This window comes from Scophthalmus maximus, chromosome 7 (assembly GCF_022379125.1).
Source record: "Scophthalmus maximus strain ysfricsl-2021 chromosome 7, ASM2237912v1, whole genome shotgun sequence".
Taxonomy (NCBI): Eukaryota; Metazoa; Chordata; class Actinopteri; order Pleuronectiformes; family Scophthalmidae; genus Scophthalmus; species Scophthalmus maximus.
Genome location: NC_061521.1, coordinates 14,858,698 through 14,875,190, shown reverse-complemented (window position 1 = coordinate 14,875,190; position 16,493 = coordinate 14,858,698). Strand labels below are relative to the sequence as shown.

The following is a 16,493-nucleotide window of genomic DNA, read 5'->3' as shown; positions in this document are numbered from 1 at the left end:
CGATTACTGTTATTATTAATATTATTTCAGGATAATATCCTCCTATACATCATAATATATTACAGTATAGATTGTACTTTGCTTTGTATTCTACTTTGTACCGTCTCTGTCACTTGAGATGCTATTGCACTAACATTTAACAATGTGTTGTGTCTAATTGTTCTATGTTGTTCTATTTTATTTTATCTTAAACAATTTGTATCTTATTCTTATTCCAAAGTAAAAGGACCAAGGTAGAATATCGTTATGATTATTCTGGCTGCGACTGCCTACTATTTACACCATCAACTAACTAATCTGCTAATTATTTTTCTCAATCAATCAATTAGTTGCCTTGTCTATGAATTATTAGAAAATGGTGGAAAAATGTTCATCAGTGTGTCTCAGAGACAACTATTAAAAAATCATGTTTTGTCCAACCATGGGTCAAGGTCTAAGGTCAAACAAAACAAGGAAACAGCATTACCTCACATTTAAGCGGGTCATTTTTTCTGATAGTAGATGACTCGATTGATTGGCTAATTATCTCAGATCAGATTATAATGCAATATGTAGTATTGGAATATTATTAGTGACACATTAATGTGCGAGCTAACTGAGCTGATGTTATTTGAACATTGGATGTCTCATGTTGGGTAATTCATCAAAAATATGATGTTTTACATTTCAACTAAAATGAAAATGTAACTGTCAAATGAATGCAGTAGAGTAAAAGACGAGTGTAAAAAGTTGCACAAATGAAAGTACATAAATTATAAGTTATTCCAAGCAGACTACATTTATAAAGACAAATGAAAAGACCAATATGGCATATGGATACATTTAATCCTGATGGAAACATGCTTTGAGCCTGGATTAAAGATCTCAATGAAGAAGTGTTTGTTTACAATATGGTGAGGAGAAGGTTGATGTCCAAGCGTTATTGGTCTCGCATTAGCTCCAGCAGTCTTTGTGTTTCCTTCACAAACTACTATGGTATTGGAATATGATTATAATATACTTGTCTTGACAGCCCGATACTGTGATACATTGTTATTTTTGTGATGAATAACCTTGCACTGGTGCTTCAAAGTAAAAGTTGGAAAATGTTCTTTGCCATTTCTGAGAATGATAGATTTGTAATGTCTTCTTAAGCCACAGCAGTAGACTTGTGACATTTTATTCCATACTATCTAATTATCTACTATTTTTACCTTTATAGCACCTTCTCTGAATAAATGGAAGATTTTACGTTAAACATATTTGGTTTGGGGCCACAAGACTTTAGCCTTTAGATTCATTCACGATGCAGTGCCTTTTTAGCAGCTTGGACTTGATGTAAAACCTCACTTAACCCCAAAATGTTAGACCTGAATATGCCCAATGATTAATTATGCAAACAATATGGAATGTGTATCCTCCAGGAGGTTTACACCGTAAACACAGTGTTCCATATGTAATCTGTAATCGAGTTTCAATGTTACAGCCTGACCTCTTTGCTGAGAGAACGTCTTAAAAAGTAAAAATAAAAACCTCCCAACATAACTCAATGCAATTTAAAAGTTAGACCTTGCATCTCCTGAGATCATAGTGGTAGATTGTATTCATGGAAACTACGTTGTGGGACACGACGGTGAAGTCATTAAGAAGCTTACAGACGTGCTGGCAGATTAGGTTTTTCTCTTCTAATCCTCCAGATTATCACTGCACAAGCCTGCTGGTTGAGAGTGCTTCGTTGCACTGCACAGTTTCTTTGCATTGATCATTTTCTGTTGCTGCCGTATCACTGGACCATGTAGACTAAGAGGGACGACAAAAAGGCGACAGAGAAGGTCAGGGTGCAGCAGAACTGCGGGACCTACATCACTGCATGCGAGACAAAGCTTAAAAAAAAAAGCCAGGATTTAGTAAAGCATACCGAATTGGATTCGATGAAACCCAGCTTGGCTTTTTGTAAATATTACGTCATGGAGATATTTGTTTGTATTTACAGAGCGTAGGTGGCAGATATTGGTTGACGACCGTACCACCGACTTACACCTAAGTGGAAGATTGGCTCGACACGGAGGACCATCTCTTTTGGAGACTAATACAGATGGTGTCCATCGCTATCTGTAGTGACATGGAGACCGAGCCATGTTGTGAGGAGCGTAAAGAACCCGCAGTGGATCCCATAGAGCTTGAGGTGAGAGAGGCCACTCCTGACAAGGAGAGTCGCACCGATCTGCCCAGTGGGTCGGCAGAGGAAGGAGAGGAGCTGCAAAGAAACGAGAAGGCGGATACTGAGGTCTGTGCCGGACCGAGTGAAAGCCCGGAGGTAAAAAGCCTTCCTGACGGCAGAGAGACTGAATGCAAAGAACGGAGGAAACTGAAAAAAACAAACAGCTGGAAAATGGTACGATTTCAAGACCCATCAGAAGACGACGATGTGTTGGAGAGGGACAGCTCAGGGGAGAGTCTCTTTCCAGAGTATGCGATGAACGAGTTGACGTCCTCGACCTTTGAGGAGCTGTTCATGGCAGAAGGCTGGCAGGATGTCACAGGTGAGGATACATCACATCACGTATAGAGTCACGCATTCTAGACTTGGAAAGCGTAACTGAGATCAAGCTCGGTGTGTTCGTGGTGGTTTCTGAGCTTGTGTTCGCCAACAACTAGCAGATTAACCCAGCTTCCCCCTGCATGACCATTTCTTCTTTCCTCACGCAGAGGACCGGCTGTTGAGGAAGAAGGTGCTGGAGCCTGTGGCCCCGCACGCCCTGAGCCCCATCTGGGGCCAGGAGGTCACCATGAAGATGCAGTGTGTCCTGGAGGACCGCACTGTGGTGGAGAAGGACCGCAAGCTTGTCTTTGTTATCGGCGAGGGAGATGTAAACCAGGTGAAAGCTTTGAACCGTTTTATTTTATCTGACAGGGCAGTTTTCTCCCGTGTAGAGTGTTATATCACATCATGAGTCATTAGTGACCAATGGAGATTATGAAATTGTGGTAAACAAGACTATAGCTGCTTTCAGACATGTACTGAAGTTCAGACATTTTCCTGAACTTTTTCAGGAGGGGCTGAATGTGAGAACGCAAATGTCTGCAAATATTGCTTTGGACATTTTCCAGAACTTTTCCTGTCAGCCCCCTAGTAAAGCAAGAAAATCTCTGCAAGATTAATTGCAAGGGAGTGGGCGCTCTACCCAGGCGCCGAACCGCCTGAATGTTCCAGAAATGTTCCAGTTGTTGTGAAGGCATCTTACCTGGACAATCTCCTGCTGTGTTCTTCACATGTGAACGGCAAACTCCTGAAAATGTGCGGACCCAAATTTTGGAGACATTTTGCAGGGGTCATGTCTGGAAACAGTAAAAGTCAGTTAACATCAGGATGACAGTACAACTAATGTTTGAATTCACTTAGTTAGGTGGGTCATAAACCAAAGTATTTGAACATAAATGTGTGAACCAAATTTTGTGACAATCAGTCCAATGGTTATTGAGACATTTCACCCCCAAATCTTAAAAGTTAAAGCCAGGATATCATCAAAGTCTATATGGTTAATCCTGTGGGAAAGGTAAATGTTTGTACAGAATTCCATGGCAGTCTATACAGTAGTTGGTGAGATAAACTGACTAACCAACAAGCCAACCAACCAACATAACCGTCCTTCAAGTCATGCTACTGGTGTGAGCTGGTCTTTCACATTTCAAGTGCTTAAATGCATTTTTTATGTAACATGAGGTGAAAAGCTGCAGATGTGCTTTGAATAACACATTGTGATTTTGGCACCTGTAGGCCCTGGAGGAGTGTGTCATGTCCATGCAGAAGGGTGAGATCACATTGCTGCTGGCAGATTCACGGTATGCTTATGGACTTTTGGGAAGGTAAGGACTTTCCGGTTAATGTTGTTAAATATTCAACTTCCCAAACAAGATCCACGTTCAAAACTTGGCCAGTTATAGTATGTTCTGTCTGAGTATAACCTCAATAAGTGAGCCCGGGGCCTCTTGTACCTGTTGCTGTGGGGGCAGCTTGGTTATCCAGGGGTAGAGAGGTTAATGAACCATAAACAGAAGCAGATGGCTTCCCCCTAACACCATTCAGAGGCAGCCTATCAATGGTGTACTTGCAACCTCCCAACCTATGGTAGGAGACCACTCATATTACTGCCAATGGCTTAGGTTCATAACCTTTACACCATTGCAGAGAGTTTAAACACAGCGGAGATTGGTGTGTTGAAAAGCTATTGTTCATGAGAGATTAATGCACCACAGTAGTTTGATGAGATCGTCGATACAAATTTAACATTACAAAAATTTGAGGGGGGCATGACTCCTGGGTCAACAGAGTTAACAGAAAATGTGTGTCATGTAATTTAATTTGTTTTCATGTGTTGACTGTCTCGCAGCAAATTATTTTCTGTAGCTCTCACTGCTGCAACTGTATAAGGCTTTCAGAAAGCGGTTAATGTACTGTATGTTGAGCTATTTCATAAACAGGAAAATTGTGACCATTAATGTAATTCTGAAAGTGATACCATCAACTCTATGCCAGTGTTTGCGTAAGTCCACACCCAGTGAAGCAAATTAAACATTATTAGGTTGTTTCAAACCTTCCATCTAGAGCCATGTGTGATTTGTGAGTGTACTCAATAGACCCTAAACATTTTTTTGAGAATATGTACCTTGCCGATCATATTAAAAAATGGCCATTTAGCCTCACAGAGCGGCACAGAGGAGTAATGCATACAAACACTGCTGACAACATAATGTTCTGATGTTCTGAACATTTGTTCACAACACGTTTAGACGTACCGTGCTGTGTTGTGAAAGCATGTTTTTTTATCTGTGTACTTTATAATCTGAGTCTTCTGTGTGCCGTGTGTGAGGTCTTGTCTGTATTATGGAGCTTCGTGAAGGGGGTATCGACGGGACATGGCGTGTGAGAGGTGTGAGCGAGGAGTCGCTGAGCTGTTGTCTGGAGTCTCGCCCTCTGACGTGTGCGGAGAAGGAGGCAGAGAGAAAAAAAAGGGGGGGGGGGGACAGTGGGAGGTTGGTTAATCATTGTTTTGATGCAGCTGATTAGGGTTGTGTGCTGTGGAGCCAGATTTTTGCCGCAGCGTAAGATAGAAGACAATCAGCGTCCCATGCCAGCTCTTTAAACTTGATTCACTTACCGAGGCTGCTTGTTGTCTGATTTCCTCTCATCACTGAAGTTGAATACAATTGTTTACATTTTGGTATGAAACTCAGGAATTAATAGAATGAAACACCACGTGTTTGCTAAAGGTACTCCTGCTCCAGGGTAGTCTATTGATTAAACAGAAAGTTTAACAATTAAGAATTCCTGTATTATGTGGAGTTGTGTTCTGGACTATTTCTGGGCACTGAGCAGTTACCAGATAAACTCCAATGTTATTACTAAACATAAGTGGCATTAATCTTTAGTCAGTCACTTGGAAAAAAAGAGAAAATGCATTTTTCTCGAAATGATTTTCTATTCCTTTAACAACATTATTATTATTATTATCATTTTTGTCATTATTTCTTTAATAACCTTATCACCAAGGAAGTATTTGAACATAGAAGCAGTCAAAACTGAGAATCACAAGCGACGAGGGGCATCGTGTCTCAGAATAGATTTGACGGGCTCGCTGTGTCTGTGCTGTAAAATGACAGTGACACAATGAGGGAAAATCTCATTAGCCCCTCTCTGTTTTCGGGGAGTTGCATTGATTGAACTCTGTTAGTTGCCTGTTGCAAACAGTGCTGCTAAGTGCACTTCACAGTTATTTATCAGAACAGAGGGCAAAGCTGGTCAGACAGTGTGATTCAACACGGCGCAGTGGAGTGGTCTGCAGCATGGTGTGTGGGTGATGGGCTGGCTGCAGTCTGCTGTGATGTAATGATCATAATGAAACCAATGGAGAACTCTTCCGTATTTACCTAAGTGATTATAAGAGACAAAATGGTCGGGACCGAATAGACTCAAAGATACATATTTTTTCTTTCCGTGAGACATTAAAGCCCTGAGCGTTAAGGGAAAAACAGCATGCGTCATAACTATTTCCCACTGAGACATACCGCTTAGTCAGAGATGTACCCTGTCTGCCCTCAGTCAGCAGGTTATTATCAATTATCAGATAGAAGGGGGAACTAGAGGGAGTCTGCCTCATCGGCCCTGTATAATCCCAAAGTCAACAATGCTAAATGTCACTGGCAGCTGCTTTATTTACATCTCAACAAAACTAAACTTGCAAAACAAGTATCCGCAGTGAAATGAGCCTGCGCTACTCCCATTATACACAGCATATGCATTTTTATGGTGTTTTTTTCTGTGTGAAACACCAGACGACACATTTACAAAGTTGAACTTTCACATTCGTGTGCAATTGGTGCACTGTCAGGTCACATTGGCTGGCTGTCGACAAACAAAAAGTAGTTTTGACCCTGGTGCTGGCAACAAAGGTGTTGGCATACTTTTACTCATGGCAAAACTGAGAACTATCCCAGTGGCACATGTTGAAGTGGAAATAATTAAACCGCTGGGATGTGTCACAGTTAAATTAATAGTTTAATCCAAGTCCAGATGGACATTGTCAGCCAGTTAATCATTCGACTGTTACATTAAAGTGTCATTTGGGTATTTTGCGCTATTTATGATTATTACTGCATTTCAAATTTGTTTGTATAAATGTGTTTTATACAAATGGGATATGTACTGTATAAACCTTAATCATATACATACTATACAAACAAGACACAAACAGAGGATTGTCAACAGCATAAAAGAAAAGTACCTCTACACAAACCAACTATAAATAATTTAAATCTGCTGCCACACAATGAAAAAGATACAGCAAATTCAAAACAACGAAGCTGTTGCCAATATAGGGTTCGTTAATAACAATGTGTTGTCGATCTAACGTAACAGAACATGTTGAGGGGGTCCAAGGGGCAGCTGTATCACTGAGGACCCAAGGAAGCGCAGTGTTGAGTGTGAAGTTGATTGCATGATGCACTCAAGAAACCTGTAAGCTGAATGAAAACATGCCAAGCAAATCAGCCCCCACCGCTCTGCACTCGTTCTAAGCAAACAGCCTTTAACACGACAGTAGAGAGACTGTGGAGACACAGCAGATGGCTATCATTTTCAGTTTCTGAGGGGAGAATAACAAACAAGTCCAACTAGGAGGAGAGAGAAGGAGGAATCTCCCTCTCGGTGACCTCAGGGGAAGTGAGCTTGTTGGTTGCTGGAGCCTTGATTAAACCAGGGGCGGGTGGAGCTAGTTGACTCAGGCGTCAGTTCATGGAAAAGCACAATAACATTTCCAGTGATTAATTATGGTCATTGCGTAATATTCATCACCAGTTGGTTGCAGGTTTTATTTGATCTTGTGTTTTCATGTTCTGTCAGGCTGCAGGGCTATCAGTGTGATGGTAAAAAAGTATCTTGTGTCTGATGAGTACAGTAGTGTACGTGTAGAAACATCAAGGTGGGTGCAATGCTCGGCTTTGTGATTGGATTTATGAGCATCATTGCTGTAGCCCGCGCCGTAACTCTGCTACCGGCAAAACAAACCAGAATCTCCAACTGAACTGTTAGTGGACTAGTTGCATTGTGGGTAACACAGGCACCCTGTTTTCACAGACAAGAGATCATATATATATATATATATATATATATACACACACCAAATTTAGTATAACCTATCCAGTCTGGATCAAAGTGGATTTATTGTCAAAGGACATTGGCATCCCTAAAGCCATGCCTCATTGTAAGTGGCAAAGGCTGCATGGCATTTAGAAGTATATAATAATTCCTTCATTATTTACATGTCTATTATTATTGTTATAACCATCGGATAATGTTTGCATCCATACTAGAATGTTGTCAGATCAGTTCACAGATCACACTTTTGACCTTCAGGAAATTAAATGTAATTGTTAAATAGAAAATGTAAAAACGCAAACACATAATATCAAATATTTGCCCAGTGCAGATAACATGCGTTGACCAGTAAAATGTCTTTGTGGGAATGTGCTCAAGGGGAATCTTTGTTGACATCCTTGAAGCAATTGCCAAGTGCAGAGGCCTTTCTCCCGAAGCCTCGGCGGCACACCCACATCCAGCGAGGAATGCAGGTTAAAAAAGGTGACAGTGAGATTTCTCTGAGCAGAGAGCCATGCAGTGCAAAGAGGTGACAGGACACAGTGTCAAGCCATAGCTGTGATCAAATGGAATCAAGTCTGATGACGAGTGAGGATACTCGTCAAAGACATGAGAGATATCAATGACTGCTCTGTGTCTTTCTCTGACGTCTTCTTTTCGAAGGAAACAGACAAAACGCTGCTCAGCGTGTGTTCTCTTGTGCTGCATGAATTAAAATGTTAAAGTGTTACAGCACTCATTAAGTTCTTGTTCATGTTTCTTCCTCTTCTGGCAAACTAATCTCTCTTCGTATTGTCCAATGTAACATGACACAGCCAAGAACTGGCAGTTCTGCTTTACATCACATCAGGCACATACTCGCCAATAGACAGGTACAGTGAGTCACTGACCAGAGAGCCGTGCGGATGTCTGGTGTTTTTTTTACGCACACCAGACCTCGTCACCTTGTCCCCAGATACGTAAGCATGTTGTCCACCCAGAAAATCGGTGAGGTGGGGATCCTCTCTGCGATGAAAGTGGTGTGACTCACTCTGCAGAACCACCTGAAATGAATAACGTGACCTTTGAGACGCTGCTCTGCGGAAAAGCACGGCCATGAATCTAAACAATTCTTCCCCACACTCGTCTTCCTTCTCAGCACAAGAGACATGCTTTTTTTTTTCTTTCTCATTTATCGTTTGTCGCCAGTGAAGGATTGCAGCAACAACTGAACTTTTAACTGCGTGCTCATGCAACCTAAACGAGTTTGACTGTAGCTTTTGGCAGCTGTGTCTCTCCTTCATGACACAGATGCAGCCGGCTGACTAGAAACCACTCCCAGACCTCACACTGCAGGAGCAGACCAGCCAGCACTGACAGCTGTAGCACGCTCCAGATAAGATCTGGACTCGCTCGCAGCGAGCATGCACTCTTCTGTTGGCCACTGCCAGTGATGAAGGTTTGAGTCTTATGGGTAAAGAAATGTGTGAATAAAACCTGACTAATAAGTGACTCTGAAAACTTGGTGGGTTACTTTGGTGCAACAGCTGCCTTTTGCCACTCTGACCAGTGTTTGAACTGTGCATGTCCCTCATCTAATCTCCCAGGATGTTTACCCTTTTCCCCTACCACTGGCAGGTTTATCTCTCTCATCAACACAGCCTTGGTTGTAATTTAGCACTGCCCTCAGTTATATCTACTTCTGCTTTCCATGGTTGTGGGTTATTGGAGGGACAGTAAATCTCTTCAACTGAAATGAGGTTTTGTTGACTTTTAGGTGCATAGTGTGTTTTTAGAGCAGGTACTTACTACAATAACCACACTAGTTGGAGCTTTTTAATATATATATATATATATATATATATATATATATATATATATATATATATATATATATATATATATATATATATTGCTTTGTATTGCTTTGTTTGTATGGGTTGAAAAACAAGATATTTAGTGTTGATTTGGCAGCTTTAGAACTGCAGGCATAGATGGATCTTGTTCTGGTGGACAGAGTCAGGCTAGCTTTTTACAGCTATTGTACTAACCTAAGCCAATCCTCTGCTGGCAGCAACGCCGCTTTATATTTACTGCACATACAGGCGATTGGAACCAATCTTCTCAGCCAAGTCTCAGCAAGAAAGTGGATTAGCTTGTATCCCAAATGCTGGACTATTCCTCCCTCCATTTAACACTTTTCCCAACCTGTCCAGAGCTTTACCAAGAGCGTGACAGGCCCTTGTAACCCTCCTGGGTGTCTTGTCAGCTTCCCCCTTGTGAACACAGCAAATTGCGGGTGTAAGTGCGCACCAAGCGAGGCACTGTGCCACCAGGAATAAAATCTACCGACTCTGCTGTTGAGAATAGAAATATTAGTTCTGTGCGGCGTGCCACCTTGTGATATACTACTACTATATCACGACATTTATTGGACTGTGATACAGTGTCTGAAACCTTCCAAACAACAAAAAACTTTTGTAACTTTTAGACTCTGGCAATCTGATAATCATGTCAACTTCATGCAGTGATTTATTTTTTTCATTAATTCTTTACACAACAAATTCTGTCAGTTTTTAAAAGAACAACGATTGCAACAAAGGAAGGATTGTCCTCAGAGACCCCCCCACCCCTATATTCTATATCTACAATTGTAGATACACATTTCAAATTACAATTTTCAAGGAACGTTTACTCAGACAGACTGTTCAGTCGTGAGACAGAGTTGCTGTGTAACTCATGGAGACACGTCATACATCATTTGTAAGTCCAGCAGAAGCAGGTAGTATAGTGGAGGGGCAGGCATCTTCTTACAGCGCACGCACGCACACGTACACACACACTACATGGAGTAGTGCTGGTGTGAATCGACAGGTTAAAACACAACATGTATATCAACAAGCTTATGTGTCATTCTGCTGCAGTGGAGGGATGTGAGGTGACGTGCGTTGCCTTCGAGCGTTGAGCAAGGAGAAGTGCAGCAGAGTCACAAGTAGCACTGGCGTGCGTTTGCGTGTGTGAGTATGTGTGTGTGTGTTATGGAGATGAGGAGGGACCGTCAGAGAGGACGGGGAGCGTGACTCATCTTGCTGAGACGTCAGTGCTCCGTCATCAACCGTCTGGAGCAGTCTATCACACACACACACACAGACACACACACTTTCAAAATATTTCTTGCAGAGTTAATTACCAGTCAACCGCCCCCCCACCTTTTTCCCGTCATCGTCACTACAAAATCAAAATCAGATGTGCAGTGTTTAAGCTTAGGGATTAACAAAGTAGATGTCCGTTGTTTGATAGCACCGATGAGCTTGCGTGTTAAAAAAAACATCAAAAAAAAATACCCCTGACAGAATTACATCAATTACATAACATGAGCAGAAGCAGCCTGAGATTCCTTGTAAACGGGCTCTCTGGGTTCGCTCTTCCAAGATTTCTGTGATGAGTGTGACCTATGCCATTGCCAGAGGCTCTGGTCAAGTAAAGTCAAGCCCTTCCTCTTGAGAAATGACACTGACTTTTGATTGATGATCCAGGTCAAAGAGACTAAAGGATAGTGCTCATGGCCACGCTACATTTGCTTTACTCAGCCAGCTCCTCCTCCGTGACGACCCGACTAATAAGTCAGGAGTTCAGTGTGCTACTATTGATTCACAGGCTGCAACAGCGAGTCGGAGCTGGCGGTTGCTGAAAGGAAGCAGGATCTTTACTTGGGCAGATTACAGACTCACACTCACTGTGGTCATATTTCTCCTGGACAGCGATATGACAGAAGGACGACAGTGAATGATAATGATATTTCTGTTAGACGTACACAGAGAGTGCACAAGCGGTGCAACATGCACACATTGTGTATATCCGACATTAAAGGTGTGAAGGCCAGACGTAGCTGTTCAGGTGCACATAAACAACAACCGCTACATTCGATCTAATTAAATAATCAGTCAGGGAGCGTGATAACTGCTGGCCGTTTGTTATGTACGCAAACTGTGACATTTTCTCAGTGGGAGTTATCTGGTTGCAGCACGTGCATGTGTGACAGCTTGGTCTCAGAAGGGAAATTAATTCCTGATCAATATCTCTTTATGACATTTATTTCCCGACCACAATATCGTACATAAAGCAGCGAGCGGCTGCTGGTCACAAACGTTAATGTTCACAACCAGAGAGGGATCAACACACAGCGATCCTGCAGAATGATAATCAAAATGTCTCACAATTATTTCATGCTCAAATCGCACACCCTCGACAAAAACAAATCTTTGAATTGCGCGTCGTGCAACATTCAGCGATTCACGTGTCCACTGGAGTGGGCAGGCATTTGTGTGAATATAGCAGAAATGGAAGAGGAGGACTTTCATATTTCAAAGAGCTGGATTTTTGGCACCTCACTCATAATTTGTCGTGACGTAGAAAGCTTTGAAGTTCAAAAGGGAAATACAAAACTGGCAGAGATCTGGTTTATAGAATCACTAGACATGTCTGTGCAAAGAAAGAACCGAGCTGTCATTGCAGTTACATTTATCCCTCAGAAAATCCGCTGCGACTAGAACGCAGTTCCCGGGGCAGCAGGAGAAATGGCCTTTTGGTTTGACTAAACCATACACACGATGTAGTACGATGGCTCAAATTGATTGATACTATATCTATCCTCAGTCCCGGGATATGATATCTTCAGATAACTGTGCGGCTCATGTACTAGATAATGAAGATTTTACCTGCTTTTAGAAGCTCGCACATGGGCTGTGTAGTTGAGTCTCACAGCTCTCATGAGACAGTTGCTGCAAAAAAACAATGACTGTTGAACATTTAGTTCAACATTTTGTTGCAAAAGTTGAGAAATAATAAGGTTGCTGGCAGAAATGTTTACAATGAAGGGTTGAACTATCTCTATAAATCTGATTTTGAAATGTTTTATGAGGAAGGAAATGCACGTTTGTTAGATTTCAAGGATAAAAACAAATAACTTTCTGTTTTAGAAAAGTCTGTATGATCTGTTTCTCTGTCTCACATTCATATCTCAGTCAGTCCTATTTACTCAAGGCACTGGTACTCAGTCTTCCTACTAACTGGTATATTTACTGTACTTTCTCTACTAAGAACTGGTTTAATAAAGATGTGTAACCAAAGGACCCTCACGAGTTTCTCTCTTGATGGCCGAGCAGTTACACCATCCCGCAGTTAAAAAGCTACTATGTTCCCTGCAGGTAGCCTGGGGGTGAGATTGGATTCATTTTAACAGGCTAAGGAAATCGCTGGTAGCTTATATGGGGACTTTTGAGGAGCTCAACAGCCAGGATGTAGGAAGTAGCTGCCATTGATCCCTGCAAGCACAGTTTTATTGGCTCATTGCTGCAGGAGGAATTAAAAACAAACAGGAGAGGAAAGCACATGGCGAGAAAGCGGCTGAAAGGCCTGCTAGTTTCTAGATCTCTGACTGTAATAGGAGGCTGTTTGGCTGCAAATTAACTGGCTGCTGTATGGCAGCAGGCGAGGAAAAACAGCTGTGACGTCTCACCAATGGCCGGATTAAAGCTAAGCTCCTTTGCACGGCTGCATTGGTGCCTCGTGGCCGTCCAAGAGTCAAAACAGACAACACTGAACAACAGCAGCAGTGGAGTGGTTCTCACCGCCGTAAAAAAATAAAAATAAACAGCTTCACAAATCCTCTAGGATTTTGTATTATCATACAAGCTGCACACCACATCTATCACGGAACATTAGTGTACTATCTGAGGTTGTAACCATAGTAACCAGTGTGCGGTACATCACTGTCCTTTCCATCATTTAAGCTGGAGTGCATGACGTCAAAGTGACCACTGTTTTCCCTCTGAGGGAGTTTTTCCTTTCAATCAGTCCAGCGTGGGGTCTGCATGACAGATAATGGGGTGAGTCAGCCGCACTATCATACAACCTAATGAGGAAGTTTATAATGAATGCATAACTTCCCATGACACACGAGGGGAAAAAAACGTCCTTCCGATCACATCATTCATAGGAACACAAGAAACGAGGAGATATTCCTCTTTCAATCTGATCTGTTTACAGTCAAAGAACGAGAAACATAAAAACACTGCTGGTTGAGGAACTGTGTTCTCATTAACTGCAAATTCGACTCTTGTTGAATTCCGGTTGTGTGGTTCGTAGTTATTGGGATTGCAAGTTGTTGTAGGTCACGGCGGTACCAATCTTCTCTATCGCCTAGAAAGCAAATGATCATATAAAAAAATATAAATACATTTATACTCTTAATAGACTTCTACTTAGATGATTCTATGACTGAAATGTACTGACAATTTACCACAGGTACTTCCGTTTTGGGCTAAATAACGAGTCAAGACTGAATAATGTAGTGAAACAACATATCAATGCAGTCTGTCAGGCCAGAGTGTAATTGAATGACTGAATGGATGAGTGATGATCACCATAGAAATAAGGGAAGCACAGAAGAGCAAATTCACCAGAACCCTCGAAAGAGTTAAAGGTAGATCTCTGGCAAACAAAGGAATGATTGTCCTCAGAGAGCTCCCCTAACCCTATATTCTATATTCTATATCTACAATTGTAGATACACATTTAAAATTACTATTTTACAGGAACGTTAACTCAGACAGACTCTCAAACAAAAACACTTCAAGTCTCCATTCAAAAACGTAATTTCTATTGTTAATAGTAATGGCAATTCATTTTGTCACAGTTGAAAACTAGTTTTGATACTTTAGCTGAACTACTACCAAAACCACTAGCCAGCTACCTGACAGTATATTGTTAGACCTGGTTTCCTTGGTGACCTGCAGTAAACATTTCCACAAATGTGGGCAGGGAACTTCCAGCACGGCACCTGAACCTGTTTCTGTCCGTCAGTGCTGCCACGAGCTGCTGCCTCAGCAAACATCTCAGATCCTTATCCCTCAGCTAAGTCCTGATCTCTCCCAGCCCCAGGCTCTGTCCTGCTGCTCTGACCTGCCCCCCGCAACTCTGTCTCCTCTATCTGACCTTTACTCTGGTTAGGGGACAGGAGTCATTTCTTTGTAAAAGTTATTATCACAGGGTTATTCTATAAAATCTTTGGGACCAATGAACAACTTAATGCATCTGGAGGTGGTCGATCAGTCAGTGCGATCACCACTTTGGTCCACATCCAGATATCTTGTCATGCATTTGACCAAGGTTTTTGCACAGGTATTCTTCTGACAGAGGAAGCTGGATAGAATGGCACGTGTGTACACAGACGGCATCACGTGAGCAGCACTTGTGGAGCAGCAGCAGCAGCAGCAGCAGTTTCGCTGCCTCGTGTGTTCCTCTTCACAGGACATGTTCAGACACAGATCTGAGTTGCGGGTCACCTGCGTTTTGGCAACGCTCAGAGCCCGATAGAAATGTCAAATTCAGGAAAAAATAGAGCAGAAGCAGAGGGATGTGCTTCAAGCCCCTTTTCTCAGACATTTTTCACAGAGAGTATAAAGTAAGCTCGCACATGCACTGGTTAAAATTGGAGCGCATCTGTGGGCATGTGTGGACCAACGAATGAAAAACACAACTCAAATGCTGTGTGCGTAGACAGGATGTAAGATATAAAGATATAAGAATAAAGAAAATCGTTTTAGAAAAAACTCCATTTGACAAACTATGTATTGTAAAAAGTATTTATGACTGTATAATAATGCTCAAAGACTATAATTCTAGAACAAAGATATCAACCTAATGGCATGTTAGATTCAAAAACTAAAGATTCTCCTTGAGTGATGAGAGTGGGAGTCTCCAGTGGAGCAGCAGAGAGAGGCTGACTGAGTTTTAGGTGATATAACTGGGCTTAAGTTTTTCAGCTTCACATTTCACTGGGATGATGCGGAGGGATCTCACCCTGCTGACCAGCCTCTGCTTCCTCTTTGCACTAATAAGACCCGGGGGGCTCATTGTCTGAGGTCCGTGCAGCAGCACGCTGGTGCGCTGCAAATCACTAGTGACCCACATGACACTGAAAACCTTATGGATCCGTCATTCTTGCATTCTCCGATTACACTCGGTGGCTCGTCATGCTGTTATTGTCGCTCACGATGACAACAACTAGCCCGGGAGCTCATTTTATTTGCTCTGCCAGAGTACGGTCCGGATCCCCTCCATTGGGAAGTGATTTCCCTCCGGCAGAAAACACAAAAACCAATCACAACTGATTATCTGATAATGGGCTGGGTTTACACCGTGACGAGGAGAGAAGCATTTGACTGCTGTATATTTTCAAAATTTCTCCCACAAAAATGGCAACACTGGTTCACAGACACTGTGGAATCATCATCATCATCTGCTCTCTGCTCTGGTCAGTTGACATTTTCGAGTCTCTCAACAGACGTCACATGATTCGTTGCTGTCACTGGTTGTGGCTCTATCCAATTGCGTCTGGAGGCATTTTGGTCTGCGTCCGTTGGTAACGCTTCTTGGAAATGGAAATGAACCGAGAGGTTCCAGGCTAATACGCATTTGAGTATTAGTCTGGTTTCACCGGGCTAGGCAACAAGTGAAGATTATCTCTGTGTTTTGGATATAAATCCTCACTTGATGTTCTGTACGCTGCACTGTTGTTGTGTTTTTTTGCCACCTGCTTGTTTGTATCAGCTGCTGAGCTTAATGACATTGTGCCTAAAAGGTCACCTCTTGAATCCGGCATGTGAACGATTTCTATTTGTCAGGCACTTAGCAGTCTCTCTCTCTCTCTCTCTCTGTGTCTCTCTCTCTCTCTGTGTCTCTCTCTCTCTCTCTGTGTCTCTCTCTCTCTCTCTGTGTCTCTCTCTCTCTCTCTGTGTCTCTCTCTCTCTCTCTCTCTCTCTCTCTCTGTGTCTCTCTCTCTCTCTCTCTCTCTGTGTCTCTCTCTCTCTCTCTCTCT

At 42.2% G+C, this 16,493-nt stretch overlaps 1 protein-coding gene across 1 annotated transcript in view; it reads left to right on the top strand.

Moving 5' to 3' along the window:
• Positions 1-16,493, top strand: part of fkbp16 (FKBP prolyl isomerase 16) — a 55,053-nt gene that overhangs the window by 30,356 nt on the left and 8,204 nt on the right. The window contains exons 2-4 of the mRNA XM_035641883.2: positions 1,973-2,522; positions 2,689-2,858; positions 3,758-3,846. Coding sequence (XP_035497776.2) covers positions 2,075-2,522; positions 2,689-2,858; positions 3,758-3,846 — 707 coding nt within the window. The 5' untranslated portion in view covers positions 1,973-2,074. The remainder of the gene's footprint in view (positions 1-1,972; positions 2,523-2,688; positions 2,859-3,757; positions 3,847-16,493) is intronic.